The sequence below is a fragment of the Sapajus apella genome, unplaced genomic scaffold (assembly GCF_009761245.1).
Source record: "Sapajus apella isolate SASKATOON/1434 unplaced genomic scaffold, GSC_monkey_1.0 scaffold41, whole genome shotgun sequence".
Taxonomy (NCBI): Eukaryota; Metazoa; Chordata; class Mammalia; order Primates; family Cebidae; genus Sapajus; species Sapajus apella.
In genome coordinates this window covers 4,747,207-4,769,353 of record NW_022436981.1, presented here as the reverse complement: position 1 = coordinate 4,769,353, position 22,147 = coordinate 4,747,207, and the positions used below count along the sequence as shown (strand labels likewise).

The 22,147-nt window shown below is 36.8% G+C and overlaps 1 protein-coding gene across 1 annotated transcript in view; it reads left to right on the top strand.

Annotated features, from left to right (window-relative positions):
- LOC116565785 (24-hydroxycholesterol 7-alpha-hydroxylase) overlaps positions 1–22,147 on the top strand; it is a 101,269-nt gene that overhangs the window by 1,407 nt on the left and 77,715 nt on the right. The window contains exons 2-6 of the mRNA XM_032299602.1: positions 7,771–7,906; positions 10,263–10,437; positions 11,883–12,032; positions 13,269–13,362; positions 16,327–16,434. Coding sequence (XP_032155493.1) covers positions 7,771–7,906; positions 10,263–10,437; positions 11,883–12,032; positions 13,269–13,362; positions 16,327–16,434 — 663 coding nt within the window. The remainder of the gene's footprint in view (positions 1–7,770; positions 7,907–10,262; positions 10,438–11,882; positions 12,033–13,268; positions 13,363–16,326; positions 16,435–22,147) is intronic.

Genomic DNA, 22,147 nt, shown 5'->3' with positions numbered 1-22,147 from the left:
GTAATACTCTTTTATGTGCTTTTAATTTTAGTATATAATGTGAGTAACTTTCCTGTATAATGAAATACATTGAATCTTCCTCTTATGGCTATATTTTGTCATAGGAGGATACAAAAGTTTACTTAAATCTCAATAGTTGGATTTATAGGTTGCTGTCAACCTTTTTTCTTTATTCCTATCAATGCTTCAGTGAACATTCTTGCATGTGTGCCTGCATGTATTGATTGTGTGGTTTTACATTTTGCATTTATCTGATTGTTTACTCAGAATAAATTCCTAGGGGTAGAATTGCTGAGTCAAAGGACATACACACTGAAATTGTTTATATGAATGTGTTACCTTTGGAAAAAGATGTATCAATATGCAATTCTTATTTTCCATTGACTGTATGGAATTGCCTAGCTTCTCGTATCCTGTGGTACACTGGATACCGTAATTCTTTGTGATTTTTGCTAGTCTGATAGATGAAAAATTATATCTCTTAAAGAAATACTTCCTTGTCTCCCATAGCCGTCCTGAGACATATGATTTTGATCATTTTAAGGAAGATTTTTTTTTACAAGCTTGTATCAGAAGGTTAAATATTTGTGAGGTCTCTGTTTTCTTTCCTGGCTAAACAAAACAAGTTATTGCTGGACTTGTTGGGTCATGCCTGCAATCCTAACACTTTGGGAGGCAAGGGTGGGAAGATTGCTTGAAGGAATTTGAAACCAGCCTGGGAAATACAGCGAGACCTCATCTCTACAAAAACTAAATATAAAAATGAAAAAATTTAACCTAGTCCAGTGGCACATGCGAGTAGTCCTTGAGCTCAGGAGTTCCAGGTTGCAGTAAGCTATGATTGAGCCACTGCATTCCAGCATGAACAACAGAGTAAGATCCTGTCTCTATAAAAAAAAAAAAAAAAAAAGAATGTGACTACATTATTTGATTTTTTACTACTAAAAGCTTTTAAAGTTCACTCTTGCCTCTCTTGTACCATTAACCTGGGCAGAAGGATAAAAAAAAAAGCCAGAGTTCTCCCACCTTTGGTGCCAAGGGAGATTCAAACCACACAAACCCCAACCTTAATATGGGAAGGCTTACACCAGCCTACCCCCTAAACACAATAAAACCACAAGACCTGTCACCTTTCACTGTTCTCTCCATTTTTGGGTCAGCTTGAGAGGCCTCCCTTATTTTCTCCAGAGAAGTCTCATTATGTATGAAATAAACCTCTTCACACCCTCTCGGGGCACGTGCGCGCGTGTGTGTATGTGTGTAAATGTCATCATTGTCTTGACATCCAAAGCCTTGTAGAAGACTGAAAAGAGGCAACTTTGGTGACCACAAAAAAAAAGAAAAACCTTCCCATTATTTTAACCTTTACGTAGATTATGCATTTATATGGTTCAAAAAAGTAAATATAAAAACTACATGGAAAAATCCCTTCGTCCTCTGTTTCCCTTCCATCCAGTTCTCACTCCTCATTCCCAGCCTTGGCAACACTGTAGTTCATTTCTTATGTATCCTTTCACAGTTTCTCTAACTGTATACAAGCAAATAGTATTATAGACTTTTATTTTCCTCCTCATAAGCAAAATGTGTCATATTATTCACACTGTTCTTTTGCCAGTAGGTATTTACTTTTTACATATCAGTAGCATATAGAACTCTTATTTCTTTTCTTTGAAGATGCATGGATGTGGCTACATTTATTTAATAAGTTTCCTCATCAAGACATGTGGTAGTGAGCTTTCTAAGATAACCTGAAATGATCCTGTATCCATTCCCTTGTGTAATCACCTCCTTTTGAGTGTCAACAAAACCTAGTGACTCACCTCTAATCAACAGAATATGGCACAAGTAAACTGATGTTACTTCTGTGATTAGGCTTTCATCTTGATAGCAGACTCACTTGCCTTCCTAGTTTGCATTCTTTAATGACGAGAGCTGTCATTATAGAGAAGCCTACAAGGCAAGAAATAGAGGGGAGGCGCTGGCCAACCCCAGTAAAAATCAAAGGTCTTCAGTCCGATAGCCTGTGAAAAACTAAATTCTGCCACCAACCGTGTCAGCTTGGTAGTGAATACTACTACCCCAGTTGAGCCTTGAGATGGCTTAAACCCAATCTTTAGTTACGAAACCCTATTACAACAGAAAAATACATATTGCAAGTCTGATACTTTGTACTTTGTAATTGAGACAGAGGATTGTGTTCATGCTTCAAACTGCGAGGTTATATCAGTCTAATGTTGATTAGAACTTTTTTTTAAGCATACCATTTTTTAAGGATGCAACATTGATAAAATTTCTGGCACTGTGACCGAGAGACTTATTTAAAACATGTAAGAGTACAGGCAATCTGCAGCTATCTACAAGCATCTATTTGTTGACACATGGAAACATTATTTGAAAACACAGTGTCCCAAAGTGTACTAGGCTGAAGTTTGGTGCTTTGCAAAAATATTTCAATAAATGGTTTATGTAAACTGTTGGAAAAATACTGGCTCAATAAAGCATCATGATGTTTCAGGTTCTAATGAGGGAAGTGGTGTCTACCTCCCACCAACATGTGTAGAATGTGAAAATGTGGGCATAGGATCTAGATGTCAAGCAGCCCCCAAAGACACGTTTCCCTACATTAAAATAGGTATATTAGACAACTTCTGCAGTTTATCTGCTTAAACAGCTCTTGGGAAGGGCGCCTCCTTTAAGCCACTCTAAGACATGTTTGACAGTCTTATCTGTAGTCATCTATGTTGGATTAAAATCTAATTTCTCTTACATTATTATGGCTGCGCCAACTTTGTTTTGGTCAGTGTTTGCATGATACCTATTTTTCTATCCCTTTAAATTTTTCTGAATCTTCATATTTTAGCCCAGTCTCTTGAAAAATAAAAGATAGGTTGAACCGAATGAAAATAAAAATATGGCATAATTTCTATCACTATGTACTTATATTAGAAAAGAAGAAAAATCTGAAACTGATAAACTTTCAAGAATCATCTCCTCCTAAAGAAGAGTAAAATAAGCCCAAGGCAAGCAGAAGGAAGGAAATAGTGAAGAACAGAAATCAATGAAATTGAAAGTTAAAAAAAAATCAATTAAAGAAAAACCTGCTTTTTTGAAAAGACCAATTACGTTTCCAGACTTCATTCAAGACTGGTAGAGAAATTACAAATGACCAGTGTTTGAATGAAACAGGAAATATCACTGCAGACATCAAAAGGATGATAAGGAAATACTATTAAAAACTACAAACATAAATTTAACAAGTTCTATAAAATGGATCAATTCATGGAAAAACACATTCTACCAAAACTATCCAATATGCAATATATAATTTTAATAGCCCTACAGTATTAAGGAAATTGAATTTTTATTTTGATAACTTCCCCAAAAGAATTCCTTAGGCCCAGATTGTGTCATTGGAAAACTATACCAAATGTTTAAAAAAGAATTAACTGTGAGTTCTACACTATTTCTTCCAGAATGTAGAAGACAAGGGAACATTTCCCAGTCTATTTTATGAAGCTGGTATTACCTTGACATGAAACCACAGATAGTACAGAAGAAGAAAACTACAGACAAATATTACTTAGGAATATAATAATGCAGAAATAACGAAATATCAGCAAATAAAATTCATCAGTATATGAAAGGAATTATGAAGTGAAGTCTGTCAAACCACGCAAGCTGCTGTATTAACAAGCTAAAGAAGAAAAAGCACATAAAGAAAAAGCATTTGACAAATTCTATATCCATTCATGATATCCATTCATGATAAGGAATAGAGGGAAATTTCCTAACTCGATAAAGAACATCTACAAAAATTCTACAGTTAACAGGACTCTTAAATGATGAAAGACTAAATGATTTCCCCATGTGATGGGGAACAAAGCAAGGATCTATGTTGTCACAACTTTTATTCGGCATAGTGCTGGAAATTTTAGCTGGTGCAATAAAGCAAGAAAAGAAAATAAAAGGCATATAGATAGAAAAATAAGAAATAAAACTGTCTTAATTTGCAGATGACATGCTTATGTATGTGGAAAATACCAAGGAGTCTGCAAAAAAACTCTTGGAATAAATAGAAGGCAAACATAAAAATATCCATTGTTTGGTAACATACTAACAATGAACATGTGGAAACCATAATTAAAAATACATTAACATTTATAATCACTCAAGAAATATTTTGGTATAAATCCAACAGAACCTACGGAACTTGTATGCTAAAATCCACAAAATGTTGATGAAAAAAATCAAAAGTCTTAAGGGAGAGATATACTGTGTTCCTGATTGGAAAGGTCAACATATTAAAAATGTCAGTTTCTTCCAAACTGATATCCAGGTTTGATGCAAATACTATTCCCAGCAAGATTTGTTGTAGATATAGACAAGGTAATTCTAAAATTTATATGGAAAGGAAAGAAACTAAAATACATAAAATAATTTTGAAAAAGAATAGAATGAGAGGAATCATGCCACTCAATATCAAGGCCTATTACTAATCAAGACTATGTGGTATTGGCAGAAGGATAGACAAAAAGATCAGTGGAACAAAATAGAGTATCTAGAGAGAGAGTCACACAAATATGTCAAGTGATTTTCAGCAAAGGTACAAAAACAACTCAATGAAATAAAGATGGCCTTTTTAAACAAATGATGATGGAGCAATTTGATGCTGTAAGCCAAAACAAACAAAACAGCAACAACAAAAAACCACCCACAACACACACAAAATGAATTTCTATCTGAATCTTATTCTTATACAAAATTGACTCAACATATATAACAGACTTAAATATAAAACGTAAAGATATAAAAAGAAATATAGATGAATATCTTCCTAATTTGGGATAGAAAATAGCTCTTAGACTTGACATGAAAAGCACAGTTCATAAAAGGAAAAACTGCTAAATTGAACATCATCAAAATTAAAAACATTTGCTCTGTAAAAGAGTTAATTAAGAAGATTTAAAGAAAAGCTACAGACTGGGATAAAATATTTGCAAGCCACATATTCAATAAAGGACCAGTATCTAGAGTATAAAAAGAACTCTCATCACTCAACAGTAAAATACAAAATCCAGTCAGAAAATGGGCAGATGACATGAACAAAAAGTGTCAAGGAAGAGAATATTCAGATGGCAAATAAGCATATGAAAAGATGTTCAACATCGATCGTTATTAGAGATATGCAAATTAAAACCATGAGATACTACTACACATCCATCAGGATGGCAAAGATAAAAATAGCAACACCACCAAATGTTGGTAAGGATACAGAGAAACTGGATTATGCATACATATGGTAGAAACAAAAAATGATACAGCCACTCCAGAAAACAATTTCCCAGTTTCTTAAACATCTAAACACGCAGCTAACTATATGACCTGGCAATTGTACTTTTAGGAATTTATCAGAGAGAAACTCAGTGATTACATGAAAACTTGGATACCGATGTTTATAGAAGCACTATTTGTGACAGCCCCAAACTGAAAAGAATCCACTGTCCTTCAACCATATTTATTTTTGTTATTTTTATTTTTGGAGACAGAGTCTTGCTCTGTTGCCTTGGCCAGAGCACAGTGGTGCAAATGATAGCTCACTGCAACCTCAAAAACTCCTGGGCTTAAATGATACTTCTGCCTCAGACCCCCAAAGCAGTGGAATTATAGGCATGTCTAGCCCAGCCTTCAATAATGTTTAAATAAACTGTTGTACATTCATACTGTGGAATACTACTCAGAAATTTAAAGGAATGAATGATTGATGCACACAACAATTTGGGTGAAGATTCAGAAAATTACACTGAATGAAAAGCCAATCCCCAAGATTTGTATACTAAATGCTTCCATTTATATAACATAGTGAAATTCAAAGTTACAGAAGTAGAGAACAGATTAGTGGTTGCCAAGATTAAGGAGGAAGTGGTAGTGGGAGAAACAGTGGGGGTGGCTATAAATGGGCATCATTTAGTATCTTTGTGGTGATGGAAATATTTTGTATCTTGACTGTATCAATGCCAATAGCTTGGTTGTGATACTGTACTATAGTTTTGCAAGATGTTTATACTGGGAAAACAGAGTAATGGATACGTAGGTTCTCTCTGTAACATTTCTTACAACAGCATGTTAATCTATAATTATCTCTAAATAAAAAGTTTAATTAAAAAATAAACAAGCACTACTTCTACAGCATACCATGTGCGACTCCCTTTACTTCATAACACTGAGGCTGCTGACATTGCATACAAAAAAGAACAAAAGGAAAGCAAGTAAAGCAACACAACAACAACAAAAGCCCTGTTCCAGAATTTCTAACACTGTGCATGACCATCTTTCACTGTTCTGTTATATTGCAATTGCTTTAAATGCCGCACATCAACAGTATTCTCAACTGCTGCTTCAATGTATTTGAACACGGTTAGTTTACAGTTGTGGCCAGGTACTTGTAGATGTTACAAAATGCTACCTACTAATAGGAAATTAAGAATTCTCATTTGAACAAAACTTTAACAATGAAAATGTGTCATCTTTAAGTACTGGTTAACAAACAATTATAGATCGGGAATGTTACAAATCAATGTAGATATCTGGATTACTAATGTACAAAAATGGGACTTCATTTTTTGGTGGCTCAATGGCTTTTGGGCCGGCAAGTTGCCTAGTAGCATCCAACAGTGTGTTGCAGGAGTAATCATTTGCCATCTCTTGGGAGGTATAGAAATGACTAATACTGAAATAATGGTGAGCATAAATCATGCCTTGATATATATATATATATATAATACTGCAATGGAATATGAAAGTATGATGATTCTTTTGATGACAGAATCATGGATAAGATTGTGGTTTGTTGCCCACATTCATAATTAAAGAAACTGCTAAATTATACTTAGAGGCCAGAGAAAATGATGACATTTTTTTTTCCCAACAAGGTCATAGATGGCTGATATCAAACCCTGTGCTACAATATGTTCACAGGCTGCTAAGAGTGATTGGATAAAGAGGGGGAAATTAATGATGTAGGAGAGACAGGCATAAATGTAGAAGAAAGAGAAGGCAAGAGGGTAACACAAATGGAGAAGTGTTGACATTTCATGAGGGCAGGAACTTCCGTCCATGTTAGCAGGAGGGAACACATGGAGAATGGGTACAAATGTATGTACCTTGCAGGATTTAGTAGCAAGAAACTGAGACTGCTACTTGATTGCTCTATTTTTCCAGTGAGTTACAAGGCAGGGACACTATGTCAGAGTGGAGAGGGTTGTGTAGGTTGTATAGGTAAAATAGTCATTTTGAAAACTAAGAAAGTGAACAGATTAGAAAAGTGTACAAAGATTGCAAGGCATTGTTGAATAACAGATTTCCTGTAAACCAGCTGGCAATTCTGAACTCTTTTGTGGAGCAATATTGAGCTACAGGTTGCTTGTAAGTCTACTAATATCTTGAAAACAATGTTTAAATGTTACAATATAGATATAATTTCTAATTATTTATAGTTATTATTTTCTACTTATTTTATACTACAGGAACGGAAGGTAAAAATAAGCAATAACATGATCAAAGGGAACATTACGTATTGGGACAGAACAAATTATAATTTATATAATTCAAATCTGGCTGAAACAATCAGAATTTATAATTAATTACCAAATATAATCTTAATAATTTTTCTGTTTATAACTTCAGCATTAGGGTTCTTGGGGAAAATGGTCTTAAATATAAACCATGGCTTAGAAATGCTTACTAATATGATCTGTGTTTGTTTTATTTCAGTATGGACCAATATTTACAGTCTTTGCTATGGGAAACCGAATGACCTTTGTTACTGAAGAAGAAGGAATTAATGTGTTTCTAAAATCCAAAAAAGTAGATTTTGAACAAGCAGTGCAAAATCTCGTTTATCGTACAGGTAAAGAATATTTTCAGGTAGCCCATTCGAAATCCAACATTGGAATCCAAGAGTAGTTTTAGACGTCCACTCCTCTATCAGGAATGATGAGAATCCATTATTTTATTCTTGAGGTATGGCTAGAAGGGGAAAAGAATATGAGTTTTGCCATTGAAATAAAAATGAATGGCAGCCTAATACGTTTGAATCAGATATGTGAAAGTGATAAGGTTACCTCATTGGTGTTTTCTTTAGAGAATATTTGGAATCTGTATCATGTTGCAGCTTCCAAGATGTCACTGACTCTTTTCAACTGCTGTGTATACAATGTTCTACAGGCTATATAACTCTTGGCCTGATTACATGTTGCTCAGCTCCCTGAAAGTAGAATTTCATGGCTTAGTACATCATTTACAATGGCATTTCCTGATATATTTTATAGGGCTATTACGGTAAGTGGGAGCTTGACTTGCCTTTCACAAATCCTCCATCTTCAGAGACTGCCAGATTGCACAATCAGCATGCTTCCAGTGTGGCTGTCTGTCTTCATTTCTTCCCAGCCTGCGAATGTGTATACTGGGGCCATTTGTCCTCGCTGGAATGCAGAGCTGGTTCATTTTGTGTCTGGTTCTTTTTTGTGCTTTCACGATGTTTTCACTTGCTTCTATTCTCTATGGCATCTTTCTCTCTGTTTCCCTTTTTTCTTCAATTCCTTTTTATTTAATCTCTTGTGCACTTCTTGCCATTAAGACAAGAAAGTTTATTTTAAAAGCTACCAGTAATCAATATATATATACATATATATATATATATATATATATTTTTTTTTTTTTTTCTTGTTTGCATGATCATCACAACCTGTTGGTTACATTCTTTGATTATTTAGTGCTTCTTGATGTTTGGACTATGGAATTTCAAATCAAAGAATATAAATATTTTGAAGGCCTTTGATCTGCAGAGTCACATATGCCTTCAGAAAAATTTACTAAGTTACCTGTCGTAGGTGTATGGAAATGATTGTGTTTTTTCACCTGGGCCTCTTCTGTGGACTTTTATGCTTAAATATTTCTGTTTAGCAGATGAAATATGTTAATGTTTATTCTTGAATCAGTTTCCCATTCCTCTCATATATTCTCTAACCATAGAGAAGACATACGCTCAGGAAATCTAAAAACTGTTTTTCATTAACTTATACAAAATGTACTTTACACATAATAGGATGATGAAATACAAAATTAAAACTTATTCTTTGAAAAAGTTACTTCAATAAAGATGACAACAATGGACATAGGGGACTCCTGGAGGGGGATGGGGTGGGGACAAAGGTTGAAAAACTATTGAGTACTGTGCTCATTACCTGAGTGATGGGATTAACACAATATACTCATACCCCACACCTCAGCATAACACAATATACTCATATAACAAACCTGCCTATGTACCTCCTGAATCTAAAAGTCAAAATGTTTTTAAAAAAGAAAAAGTTACTTCAAAATAAATTAAAAAATGAGTAAAAGGTAAACCCCAATTCCTAAATAGGAGTGTGTATTGTAGAAGGAGCATGAATGCTAACAAAGGAAATAGTGGGTTCACAGCTATTCATAGGGTTCAGAAAGGCCTCCTGGTGAAATATTCAAGAAGATACCTGAAGGAAAAATAGAAATTTGTAGAAGTTTGAAGCTCATAGGTATAAGTGTGTGGGATTGGGTGGGAGTAGATATGGGTAAAGTAAAGGAGAGAATATTCTGAGCAGACAGAACAGCCTCTGAAATGTTGGGATATGTAAAATATGTTTTTTTAAAGTATCTGGACTATAGATTTGGAGGGAGGAGGGCTGAAAATATCAGCTCTCTTCATCACCCATTTGTAGATTATCCCTTAAAGTGAATAGACGTTCACTATCTCACAGCATACGTTGAATCTTTTTTGTTTGTTTTGAGATAAAGTCTCAGTCACCCAGGCTGGAATGCAGTGGTGCAATCTTGACTCACTGCAACCTCCTCCTCCTAGGTTCAAACGATTCTTCTGCCTCAGCCTCCCCAGTAGCTGGGATTACAGGTGCCTGCCACCACACCCAGCTAATTTTCCTATTTTTAGTAGAGACAGGGTTTCACCATGTTGGTTAGGCTGGTCTGGAGCTCCTGATCTCAAGTGATCCGCCTGCCTCGGCTTCCCAGAGTGCTGGGATTACAGGCGTGAGCCACCACACTCAGCTGAGAGTAGGTCAAATCTTTATCTACTTTTATTTACCAGAGATGACTTTAGGTGCTAGGAGGACTTTAGTGGTAGTCCCTCCTGACCAAATAATAGTAGAGATATATTGACTGTGTTTCAAGGAGTTGTTTCTTGTTTTGAAAATAGTTTTCTTTGTTCATAGCATCAATTCCAAAGAATGTCTTTTTAGCACTGCATGAAAAACTCTATATTATGTTGAAAGGGAAAATGGGGACTGTCAATCTTCATCAATTTGCTGGGCAACTGACTGAAGAATTACATGAACAACTGGAGAGTTTAGGCACTCATGGGACAATGGACCTGAACAACTTAGTAAGGTAAATAGATGCATTGGTATGATTTAGTCTTGCTTTTTGTTTTAAATTAAAAAAAAAAAAGAATCCTATACATTGGACTTCAAAAATTGTCAGATTGATTAATGAAATATACCTCACTAGGCTATTAAGAGATTATTTTAATCTTTTAAATTCTAATTCAGTTCAGCATTTCTATTTTGTGGTGAGCAAATAAGCCAATACAATCATTTTAATACATTTGCGGTACCTTCTCCTTAGTCATTCCATACGATTGTGTATAAATTACGTGGATTTACCTCTTACAATTTTCATCCTTCCATCAGAATTTTGTTAAAACATTCAGCACAATTTGTGATTATTAGAATGAGAGGACATTGAGAGGATGGGGGAGAAGATGGAATCAAAAAGTGGTGAAAAATGTCCAGGAGATGCTTGTGGTACTTAACAAGTGGCTCAGGCATAGTCATTGTGGGCCTTAGGACTGAGCTCCAGGGTCCTCTGTTAAGGGAAGTCCCAGGGAAGAGCAGCAGACAAAGTCAGCCCTATTCTGAAGCTTTCTGGAAAATTTAAAGACTGGGCATGGGAGCTATGAAAAATATTTGCCACATGCATACAGAGATTTGGTAAGTTGAAGTTACCTGAGTCACTTTGCCATTTCAGCAGAATCCTGGAATGCCCCAGGTAAGAATCAGCAGTACAGACTCAAACCAAAAGACACTGAACATTTTCTTAGAGGTCCAGTAGTGGGTGGCGGAGGAGGGGACACAAAAATAACCAAATTAAAAAATGTGCTGAAACATACCCAATATCTATAACAAAATGAAGATATTGAAATGAACAAAATGTTCTTGGATATTTTTGAAGCTTTGACAGAAGGAGATTATGAAGGGATGGTAAATAAAAAATAAATAGTATTAAATGTTTTAAGGCATGTTAACAATATTTTATATTGTTTATCTTAAGTATGCTGCAGTGATCACTTTATTCTCTTAATCGTAAAACTTACTGATGATATGTACTATATTTCAATAGGCAGTAGTTTGAATTTATGGGATCCTGTGAGAAATTAGGAAATTTGGTGACTAATATTGCCCTGATTCTTTGTTTTTGTTGTTGTTGCTATCTAAAGGCATGGACTATATCTTAGCTATTATTATTTGCTAAATAAAATTTTGTTGAATTGTATTAGATCAATTTATTATCTCATATTTGTCAGAGTCTAATATGCTTGCTTAGAAAGCTTTTAAATATCTTCAGATAAATCAAACCACAGTTTTTAATTCCACCTGTATTATCTTGACCACAGTAAGCAAATATCAAAACTTCTTAAGAGTGACTTTTTCCCAAGAGAAGCTGCCACATATTATCTGTCCCTCATGTATTGCTATGAAATAATGCCCTGCTTTGTATCCTTTGCCTTTCTTCTTTGGTCTTTGGGTCTGACTTTCTGTGTTTCTGTCTTGTAGACATCTGCTTTATCCAGTCACAGTGAATATGCTCTTTAATAAAAGTTTGTTTCCCACAAACAAGAAGAAAATCAAGGAGTTCCACCAGCATTTTCAAGCTTATGACGAAGATTTTGAGTATGGGTCCCAGTTGCCAGAGTCTCTTCTAAGGTTTGTTTCCTACAATTAATTCTTTCATCAAGCTCCTCTCGGCAATTCATGCACCTTTCGTTTTTCTGTTCTAAGTAGATGTAATAGCAGTTTAAGTGGGAGAGAAGGTGTTTGTTTCTGGTGTCTGTATGTTAATTGAAGGAGGACCAAAGAAGAGAGATGCTTTCCTAATTTTGATGAACAAAATTAAGAGAGAGAGAGAGAGAGAAATTGATGGGATTAAGAATTCATTTTAAGGCCTTTTATCCCATGTACAGTGTATTATTATTGCATTCATTGCTGCAGTTAGGATTCCTGCTAAATCATCAACATGAGCAGTCTTAGAATCATAAACTGTTCTCATTCTCTTTGAGGCAAACATGGATGTGGTCAAATGCATTTCTCACAGTTGGCTCAGACAAGTGTTTTTAAAATGAGGCATATGCAAAGCAACTGCATGATTTAGAAATTTCTTGGCGGTGGCTTTATGTCTTACTCCATTTAGGTTGCTATAACAAAGTATCATAGACTGGGAAGCTTATAAACAACAGAAATTTATTTCTCATTGCCCTGGAGGCTGGAGGTCTGAGATGAGGGTGCCAGCATGGTCACGTTCTGGTGAGGGCCCCTTCCAGATTGCATACTCCGAATTTTTCACTGCATTCTCAGGTGGCGAAAGGGGCAAACAAACTCCCTCAGACCCCATTTATAAGGGTACGACTCCTTTTCATGAGGACTCTATCCTTATGACCTAGCTACCACCCCAAAACCCCCACCTCCTAATACCATCACCGTGGGCATGAGGATTTCAACATATAAAGATTTGGGAGGGACACATAGACTATTGGTCTACAATGGTGATTGTTGAGAAAAGATTTAGAAGATTAGCACCAGTTTGTTTTTCCCAGCTTAAGTCAGCAATTGGTTCCGTGCATTGGGTTTTCATTCTCCTACAACTTACAGCAGCTGCATTAAAAGCAGACCAAGCAAGTTGTGGGTTCTGCCTTCTTATTCAGTGCCAATCCAATAGGGCTCCAAACTTTTATTTACAAAAGACACTAAAATATAGTTTTTTCGCCTCCCCATTTGTTCTTGTGGAGTAATAATTCCGAAGGTAGACCTTTCATGAAATTATACCTAAAAATGAAGAATACATTTAGAGAAATAATTTTCATTCCACAGATATCCCCTTATGCTATGACCTATTATTTCTAAAGTGCTTTCAAATTAATTTCTATATATTTTGTCCTCATGTAGAAACTGGTCAAAATCCAAAAAATGGCTCCTGGAATTGTTAGAGAAAAACATTCCAAATATAAAAGCATGTACATCCGCAAAAGATAATTCCATGGTAAGTATTTCTTACCCTCTTTTTTTTTCTGACATATATGAAATAAAGACAGTAATAAATTATGGTTGTTAAAATATATGTTGCTAAAACACATGAGATTTATTATATGTCATTTTTGTGTCACCCACTGTACTGGACATGTTGAGATACATTATTTTATTGTTACCTTCTCACAGCATAGTAGACGACTTTGTTGTTGATGCCACTACCATTAGTTGTTTGTTTAGATGCAAGGAGGGAGAATAGTATAATTTAAAAAGCCAGGCACTAGGAGTCCATGACCTAAGTGCTATTCCAGATCTGTGGTTCTTCAAATGTGGCCCATAAACTGACGGCAGCAGCATCACCTCGGAATCACTCAATCAAAAACTCTGCAGTAAGCCAGGCATGGTGGCTCATGCCTGTAATCCCAGCACTTTGAGGGGGCCGAGGCAGGAGAATTGCTTAAGCTCAGGAGTTCAAGACCAGCCTGGGAAATATAGCAAGATCTCATTTCTACAAATAATGATTTAAAAAAAAATTAGCCAGGCATGGTGCCAAACACCTGTGGTACCAGCTACTTGGGAGGCTGAGGTGGGAGGATCATGCTTGAGCCTGGACAATCAAGGCCACAGCAAGCCATAATTTTGCCACTGCACTCTAGTCTGGGGGACAGAGCGAGACCCTGTCTCTAAATCAATCAATCAATCAATCAATCAATCAATCTTTGAGGTAGATCCCAACAATCTGGTTTAACAAGCCTTACCTTTGGTTCACATGTTTTCTAATGAATGGTTCTCACCTCTGCCTCCTCATTAGAATCACCTCTTGGACCTTTTGAAAACTACTTGATGCCAGGGTCTGCCCACAGAGACTGGGTTTCATTTGGCCTGTACTGCCTAGGCTCAAATGCAGTCACTGGTTGTGTAACCTTGGGCATAATACCTAGTCTCTTGGCCTCAGTTTCCTCACCTACCTCATAAAGTTGTTGTGGGAGTTGAATGATTTAATTTTTGTAAAGCACTGAGAACAGAGGACTGGATAGGAGCGTATCATTGCTATCATCATTTAAAAAATCTCTTCAAATATTTTTACGTTTAAACATGGCATCAAAAGTTTTTGTTTGTTTTTAGTTAAACAGCAAGTATTACCACAAACAGCTTTGCTTGAAACTAGAAAGCACGATGGCCTTAGGAAAAAGGACCATATGAGCGTTTAGTTATCTCCTTCCTGAATAAAGGGGATAGGAAGCCCTGCTGGAAGGCCCTTCACTGACAAACTATATTTCAGCTAATATTTTTGTTTTATAAACAACCCAGACAAATGCATATTTTCTTTGCATTATTTTCTAGGACTTAGGGGCAAAAACACATGTATATAAAAGGTATACCCAGATAGATCTGTAATCTGTGGGCCTAGCAAACAGAATTTTAAAATTTCCAGTCAAAATTCTCTACCAACAGTACCTCTAGAATAGCATTTATTTTTCTTACTCTGAAGAAATGAGTTATTTTCTTTTTTTTTTTTTTTTTTTTTTTTGAGACGGAGTTTCGCTCTTGTTACCCAGGCTGGAGTGCAATGGCGCGATCTCGGCTCACCACAACCTCCGCCTCCCAGGTTCAGGCAATTCTCCTGCCCCAGCCTCCTGAGTCGCTGGGATTACAGGCACGCGCCACCATGCCCAGCTAATTTTTTGTAGTTTTAGTAGAGACGGGGTTTCACCATGTTGACCAGGACGGTCTCGATCTCTTGACCTCGTGATCCACCCGCCTCGGCCTCCCACAGTGCTGGGATTACAGGCTTGAGCCACCGTGCCCGGCCAGAAATGAGTTATTTTCAATCATAGGTACTCTAACTCCCTATTTGTGTTAGTCCATTTTCATGCTGATAAAGACATACGTGAGACTGGGTAATTTACGAAAGAAAGAGGTTTAATGGTTCCACATGGCTGGGGAGCCCTCACAATCATGGTAGAAGGCAAGGAGGAGCAAGTCACATCTTACATGGTTGGCAGCAGGCAAAAGGAGAGAGAACTTGTGCAGGGAAACTCCCCTTTGTAAAACCATCAGATCTCATGGGACTTATTCACTTTCATGAGAACAGCACTAGAAAGATCTGCCTCCATGACTCAGTTACCTCCCACTGGATCCCTACCACAACACATGGGAATTCAAGATGAGGTTTCAGTGGGTTCATAGCCAAACCATATCACTATTTGAATAAAAAATAAATTTGAATTTTGCTGAAGCCAGTCCAGTGTTTAAAACTTCAGGAGAGAATTCAACTTGAACATCAATGAGCAGTTTAACTTTATTTTTTGATGTATTGCACCTCTGCTTTCCTCTAGCAGTGTTCACGCAGAGCTTGTTTTTTTTAGATAGAGTCTTGCTCTGTTGCCCAGGCCGAAATGCAGTGGTGTGATCTTGGCTCACTGCAACCTTTGCCTCCCAGGTTCAAGCAATTCTCCTGCCTCAGCCTCCCGAGTAGCTGGGACTACAGGTGCATGCCACCATGCTTGGCTAATTTTTGTATTTTTAGTAGTGACGAGGTTTCACCATATTGGCCAGGCTGGTCTCGAACTCCTGACCTCACGATCTGCTACCTCAGCCTCCCACAGTGCTGGTATATTATAGGTGTGAGCCACTGCGCCCGGCTGAGCTTGCGATTTTATACTAATATTTAAAAAAAATGTGGACTAAGAAGAAATTTAAAAGATTTTGTTGTCTTCAACTGCATAAATAGATTTCAGTGGTCTACTGAAGCAGGATTTGAACAAATGCAGTGAGACAATCAAGCTCAAGAATCCCTACTTCTGATTACTGTACTGCAGTAAGGACATAAGTCCCTTGGCAAGCCTCAAACCACAAAACCTGGGAATGGCAGAAATGATTTATTTCATATTAAAGAAAAATGCATGATCTCATTGATTAACATCAATCTTTGTCACATAGCCATGGCTTGACAATGTTTATTTCTTTTAAACAGGCATTATTGCAAGCTACGGTGGATATTGTAGAGACAGTAGCAAGTAAAGAAAACTCACCCAGTTATGGGCTCTTACTGCTTTGGGCTTCTCTGTCTAATGTCATTCCTGTAAGTATATTAGTAATGTTTGAGTTACATTGCTCTCTACTGTCCTTTAATTTTTTTCTGTTCATTTCTTTCTTTCATGTTTTTTTCTACCCTTTTCACTCATTATGGAATAGAAAAAAATTACAGTGGATTTAGTTGTGAGGTAAAAATCAAAGCTGAATGCCTAATGAAATCTGATTAGGTCATAAAGGAGGCAAAACAGATCCCAAGTGAATTCTGTCCTCTGAAAGTCAGCGTGTAACAGAACGAAGGAAAAGCTTGCCCTTTGGGGCAAGTTGTACACAACCTCTGTTTAGGGAGCATTTTTTGTATTTCTACCAATGTGCTTAGTATTGATATTGAAAAGATGAATAGGGATTGGCCACACACTTTTATTGGAAAGAGTGAGTAAATGGATAGCTTCAGGTAAATTGGGCTTCCATCCAGATATCCCAAGTCATAGTTGTAGACTTTCATGGTGGTAATGCAAATTCTCTGTGCCTCCATTTCCTAACAAGGGATAATGTACTATTTTACCCAATAAGGGTAAAAAAAGGATAATGTACATAAACCTCCTACTGTGGTCTTAGAACTTGGGTGCTTAATAAATGGTAGTTCTCATATCTCTAAAAAGTTGTTGTGAGGATTTAACAAGATAAGCCTAGCTAGTCTCAATGAATATTAGCTCTTTCTTTCCATTTGTACCCATTCTCCTTCTGTGTGCCATTCCTGTTTTCATTACCATTCCTGTTTGCATTACTTAGCATTATGGTCCTATGAGCTTCTGCATGAATGGTGCTGGTGAAGTTGGAACTTTCAACACTTCTAAAGAGAGCAGAGTCTTCAAAAACTGTTTCTTTTTTTTTTTTTCTTTTTTTGAGATGGAGTCTTGCTCAGTCATCCAGGCTGGAGTGCAATGGCATGATTTCAGCTCACTGTAACCACTGCCTCCCGGGTTCAAGTGGTTCTCCTGCCTCAGCCTCCTGAGTAGTGGGGATTACAAACATGAGCCACCTCGTGCAGCCAAAAAACTGTTGTTGTTGTTTTTTTTTTAAGCTGTCATGAATTAAATTAGAACCATGAGATTTGTCTACCACGTCATGTTCAATGCACACCAGTTTCCTGGGACAGGAGGTTCTTACATTAGCCTAAGATACTACTTATATTATCCAAAATTAAAGGGTAACCTTTTAAATATATTTGTTTTCTACTAAACAGAATTTAACCCAACCCTAATGAAATGTGTGGTCATTTTTCTTCCATTTTCTTCCAACAAATAGAAATGAGGAAGATGTTTTAAGTATTATTTATTTAGCCTTACTTTAATAAAGGCCTAGGTTGTTAAAGGCTTTCTATGTCCTGATATTCTAGTTTCCCTTAAGTTGTTGAAAAACTTACTGTAAAAAGAGAAGAGACAGAAATTCTGGCCTCTTTGCTCAAATGTATGTTACCTAGTGGAAGATACATTTCATCCGATATGGTCAAGTAAAAGTAGTCTAAACCCTTCTCCTTCTTTATGTACCTATAATATTATTCTCTCGTTTTTCCTTAAATTTTCTTGGAAACTGATTAAGCTACAGCAAAATTGAAAAGCAAACATCAAAACAACTCCCAAAGTACCAACAAAACAGCCACTCCTGTCAGAGAATTAATTTTCAAGATCTCATTAGAAACATCCCCCGGAAGAAAGACACACAAAGCTCCATTGATCTGACACATGGGAAGTCAGTTCTTTGGAATTTGTTGCTGGCGCTGGTCTGAAAGGATTTAAAACATTCATTTCAGAAAGGAAGTGTCTGACGATTAGAGAAAATTCCATCTCACTGGCTCTTGTTGGCATCTCCAAGAGGCAGCCTGGTGAGCAAGCAGAGACCCTGGAGAGGCTTTAGAGTCTGGTCCAAAGCCAATTCCCAGCACTGGGTAACAGTGGGCCAATTGTTTAACCTGCCCAAGCCTCAGTGCCCTTATCTGTAAAATGGGATTAATGCTATACCTACCTCAAGGGGTAGATGTAAGAATTATTTGGTAAGAAATAGATAGTGGCTATTAGTACCTGGTTCAGTGTAGGTGTTCAATAAATGCTGATTTTCTTCCCTTACAAAAATTGTCTCCCTAGCTTCAATCAAGCATTACTTTCAATGACCCACTAATAATGAACATAGATTATCCTGGCTTCCAAGTATTTGATGGCTCAAAGGCCCCAGAGTGGGAGAATCCACTGCTGTCCTGGCTTTTGTGACCTTTATTGCTGCTGAGAGTGCCAGAAGCCCTGCTAGAGGTGTAGGTGGTGGGGCCTGTCTTTTTCTGCAGCCAGATTATATCTTTATCTCCCCTCTCCTGCTTTGTACTAAAGGCCTATGGGGCTCAGAGCTCAGGCATCAGATGGGCTAGGTACCAGATCCCCAGGAAGCTCCATTATAGCCCAAGATATTAACTATAATTTATGAAATTATTTTTATGGAAAAACTTTCTAAGTTCCAAGAAATTTCTGACTGCCGAATGATTTTTTTTTTTAACCACTTTACATTTTTTTTTCTTTTTTATTGTATGTTAAGTTCTGGGGTACATGTGCAGATCTTGCAGGATTGTTGCATAGGTGCACACATACCATGGTGGTTTGCTGTCTCCATCCCCCATCACCTACATCAGGTATTTCTCCCAGTGTTATCCCTCCCCAACTTTCCTGCCTGTCCCTGCTGTCCCTCCCCTAGCCCCCCATCCCCCTAACATACCCCAATGTGTGTTCCCCTCCCTGTGCCCATGTGTTCTCATTGTTCAACACCCACCTATGAGTGAGAACATGCGGTGTTTGGTTTTCTGTTCTTGGGTCAGTTTGCTGAGAATGATGGTTTCCAGATTCATCCATGTCCCTACAAAGGACACAAACTCATCATTTTCTGTTCTTGTGTCAGTTTGCTGAGAATGATGGTTTTCAGATTCATCCATGTCCCTACAAAGGACACAGACTCATCGTTTTTTATGGCTACATAGTATTCCATGATGTATATGTGCCACATTTTCTTTGTCCAGTCTGTCATTGATGGGCCTTTGGGTTGGTTCCAGGCCTTTGCTATTGTAAACAGTGCCACAATGAACATACATGTGCATATGTCTTTATAATAGAATGATTTATAATCCTTTGGGTATATACCCAGTAATGGGATTGCTGGGTCAAGTGGAATTTCTATTTCTAGATCCTTGAGGAATCGCTACACTATCTTCCACAATGGTTGAACTAATTTGCACTCCCACCAACAGTGTAAAAGTGTTTCTATTTCTCTACATCCTCTCCAGAATCTGTTGTCTCCAGATTTTTTAATGATCGCCGTTCTAACTGGTGTGAGATGGTATCTCAATGTGGTTTTGATTTGCATTTTTCTAATAACCAGTGATGATGAGCATTTTCTCATATGTTTGTTGGCCTCATATGTCTTCTTTTGAAAACTGTTTATTCATATCCTTCGCCCACTTTTGAATGGGTTTGTTTGTTTTTTTTCTTGTAGATCTGCTTTAGTTCTTTGTAGACTCTGGATATTAGCCCTTTGTCAGATGGGTAGACTGCAAAAATTTTTTCCTATTCTGTTGGTTGCCGATTCACTCTAATGATTGTGCTTTTGCTGTGCAGATGTTTTTTAGAAGATTTCTCCAAACCAATCACAAAGCTGACGTTTTACCTTTTTTATCTGCTGCATCTCTGAAGTTCTTTCTAAATAGTTTCAGTAGCAATCGCTATCCCATCCCACTCTCAACTCCCACAGCATTTATTTTTTTGTAACATGGGTTTGCTCTCACTGTCTTGTACATTTAGTTCATTTTTCTCCGATATGTATTCATATTCCCAACTAGATGTGAAAATTCTTTGGACAGAAATTATCTCATACATATTTGTGTTTACCATTATTGGAAGAAGACTCTCTGACATGTTATAGAGACTCCATCCAAATCTCTTTTTGAATGGATAAATCAACAATACCAAAGAACACACTCAATTCGTCTTCTCTTAGACCCAGCAAAGATACAGAGCTTTCCTCCTTGCCCCTTGTCTCCTTTGTTCTTCCTCTCCAAAGCAACGGAATGGCATTGCGGTGCCTGCTTCTGCAGTTCGGTGAGCTGAGTGGCCCTTTTTCTTCTTGCCCATCTCTGATCATGGACTTGAACAGTTTCACAAAATACTAATTGATACCGTTGGGAGCAGTTATTGACTCCTTTCCCAAATGTGGATACACAAAGACTTCAAGGTCACTCATTCTTGCTTATTGATTTGGTCATGCATATACACTTTTATTAACTCTTTACTTTCTTTTGCATGCCTTTTTTATGTTTTAAAAATATTTTGGCTTTTTTAAAAATAGAAAAAATGTAGAAACAGAAATCTGTTAAGAAATAAAAGAGACATTAAAAAAGGCAACAGTCATTTGTAGTTTAGCTAAATTCCTTGTGTTTGTCATTTAAGAAGTAGTATCCAATTTTATTGAATCCCTAAAAGTATAATTAGGCACATACAACTATGAACCCCTCTTTTGTGTAACTGAAAATCTATGTGATATGGTTTGGCTCTGTGACCCCACCCACATCTGATATTGAGTTGTAATCCCCACATGGAAAGGGAGGGAGATTGTGGAAGGTGATTGGATAATGGGGGCTATTTTCCCCATGCTGTTCTTGTGATAATGAGTGAGCTCTCACAAGATCTGATACTTTAAATGTGTTTGACTGTTTCCCCCACCCCCTCTTCCTCCCAACCTGTAAGATGAGCCTTGCTTCCCATTTGCCTTCTGCCATGATTATAAGTTTCCTGAGGCTTCCCCAGCCATGCAGAACTGTGAGTCAGTTAAACCTGTTTTGTTTATAAATTACTCAGTCTCAGGGAATTCTTTACAAAGCAGTGTGAAAACAAACTAATTCACTGTGTATTATCACTATTTTTTTCCCCTAACATGAACTCTTGACTCTTCAAATAAGATGCAGTGAGTATGGAGTAGTTATTAATTGAATCCAATAATTCAGCACCTTTATCTGTAATTAATAGTAGAAAGGAGGCCTGAGTAAAGACAGGACAAGATAGTTCTCTGAGTATCTGTTTCATCATCTATAAAAATGAACTAGATAATCTCTAGGATAAATCTTTCTTAATCAGGGTAATACTCCTGAAAGAAGGTCTCTGAATTGAGGACCCTTGGCTTCCCTATTCACCTTGTTTATGTAAATAGTACCATATTTATCCTTGCACTATCAATTTAACATTACAAAGGGAAAAATAATGAACAGTATTTAACTTGGTTTATTCGAGCACTTCTTTTTGGACAATTGCTCTTCCTCTTTTGACCACAGAGGGGAGTATTGGTATTATTTAAAGATACGTGATGTTACCTCACAAAAGAAACTAAGAGACTAAATTTAGTCAAAGAATTACCTGATTCATTTCAGGACTAATTTTCCTAGATGAAATCTCTTTCGTAATAAATGAATTTAGAAAATAATGAAAGTGAAACCCAAGCTTCGTTGGATGATTTTATACACGTTTTCTTTATTATGTAACCCAAGAACAGAAGCAAAACTATCTACCTGAGGAAGAAGCTAATTTTTAAGATGTAAAGCAGTAGATTTTATCTTGCAATGCCATAATGAGGAAAGGTATGAAATAATTTTGAGTGGCCAAGAGAGAAAATGTGCAAATATCTATATTCAATAGCATTCAAATGTGAAAGACTCATCAATTTTTTTCTTTTATTTA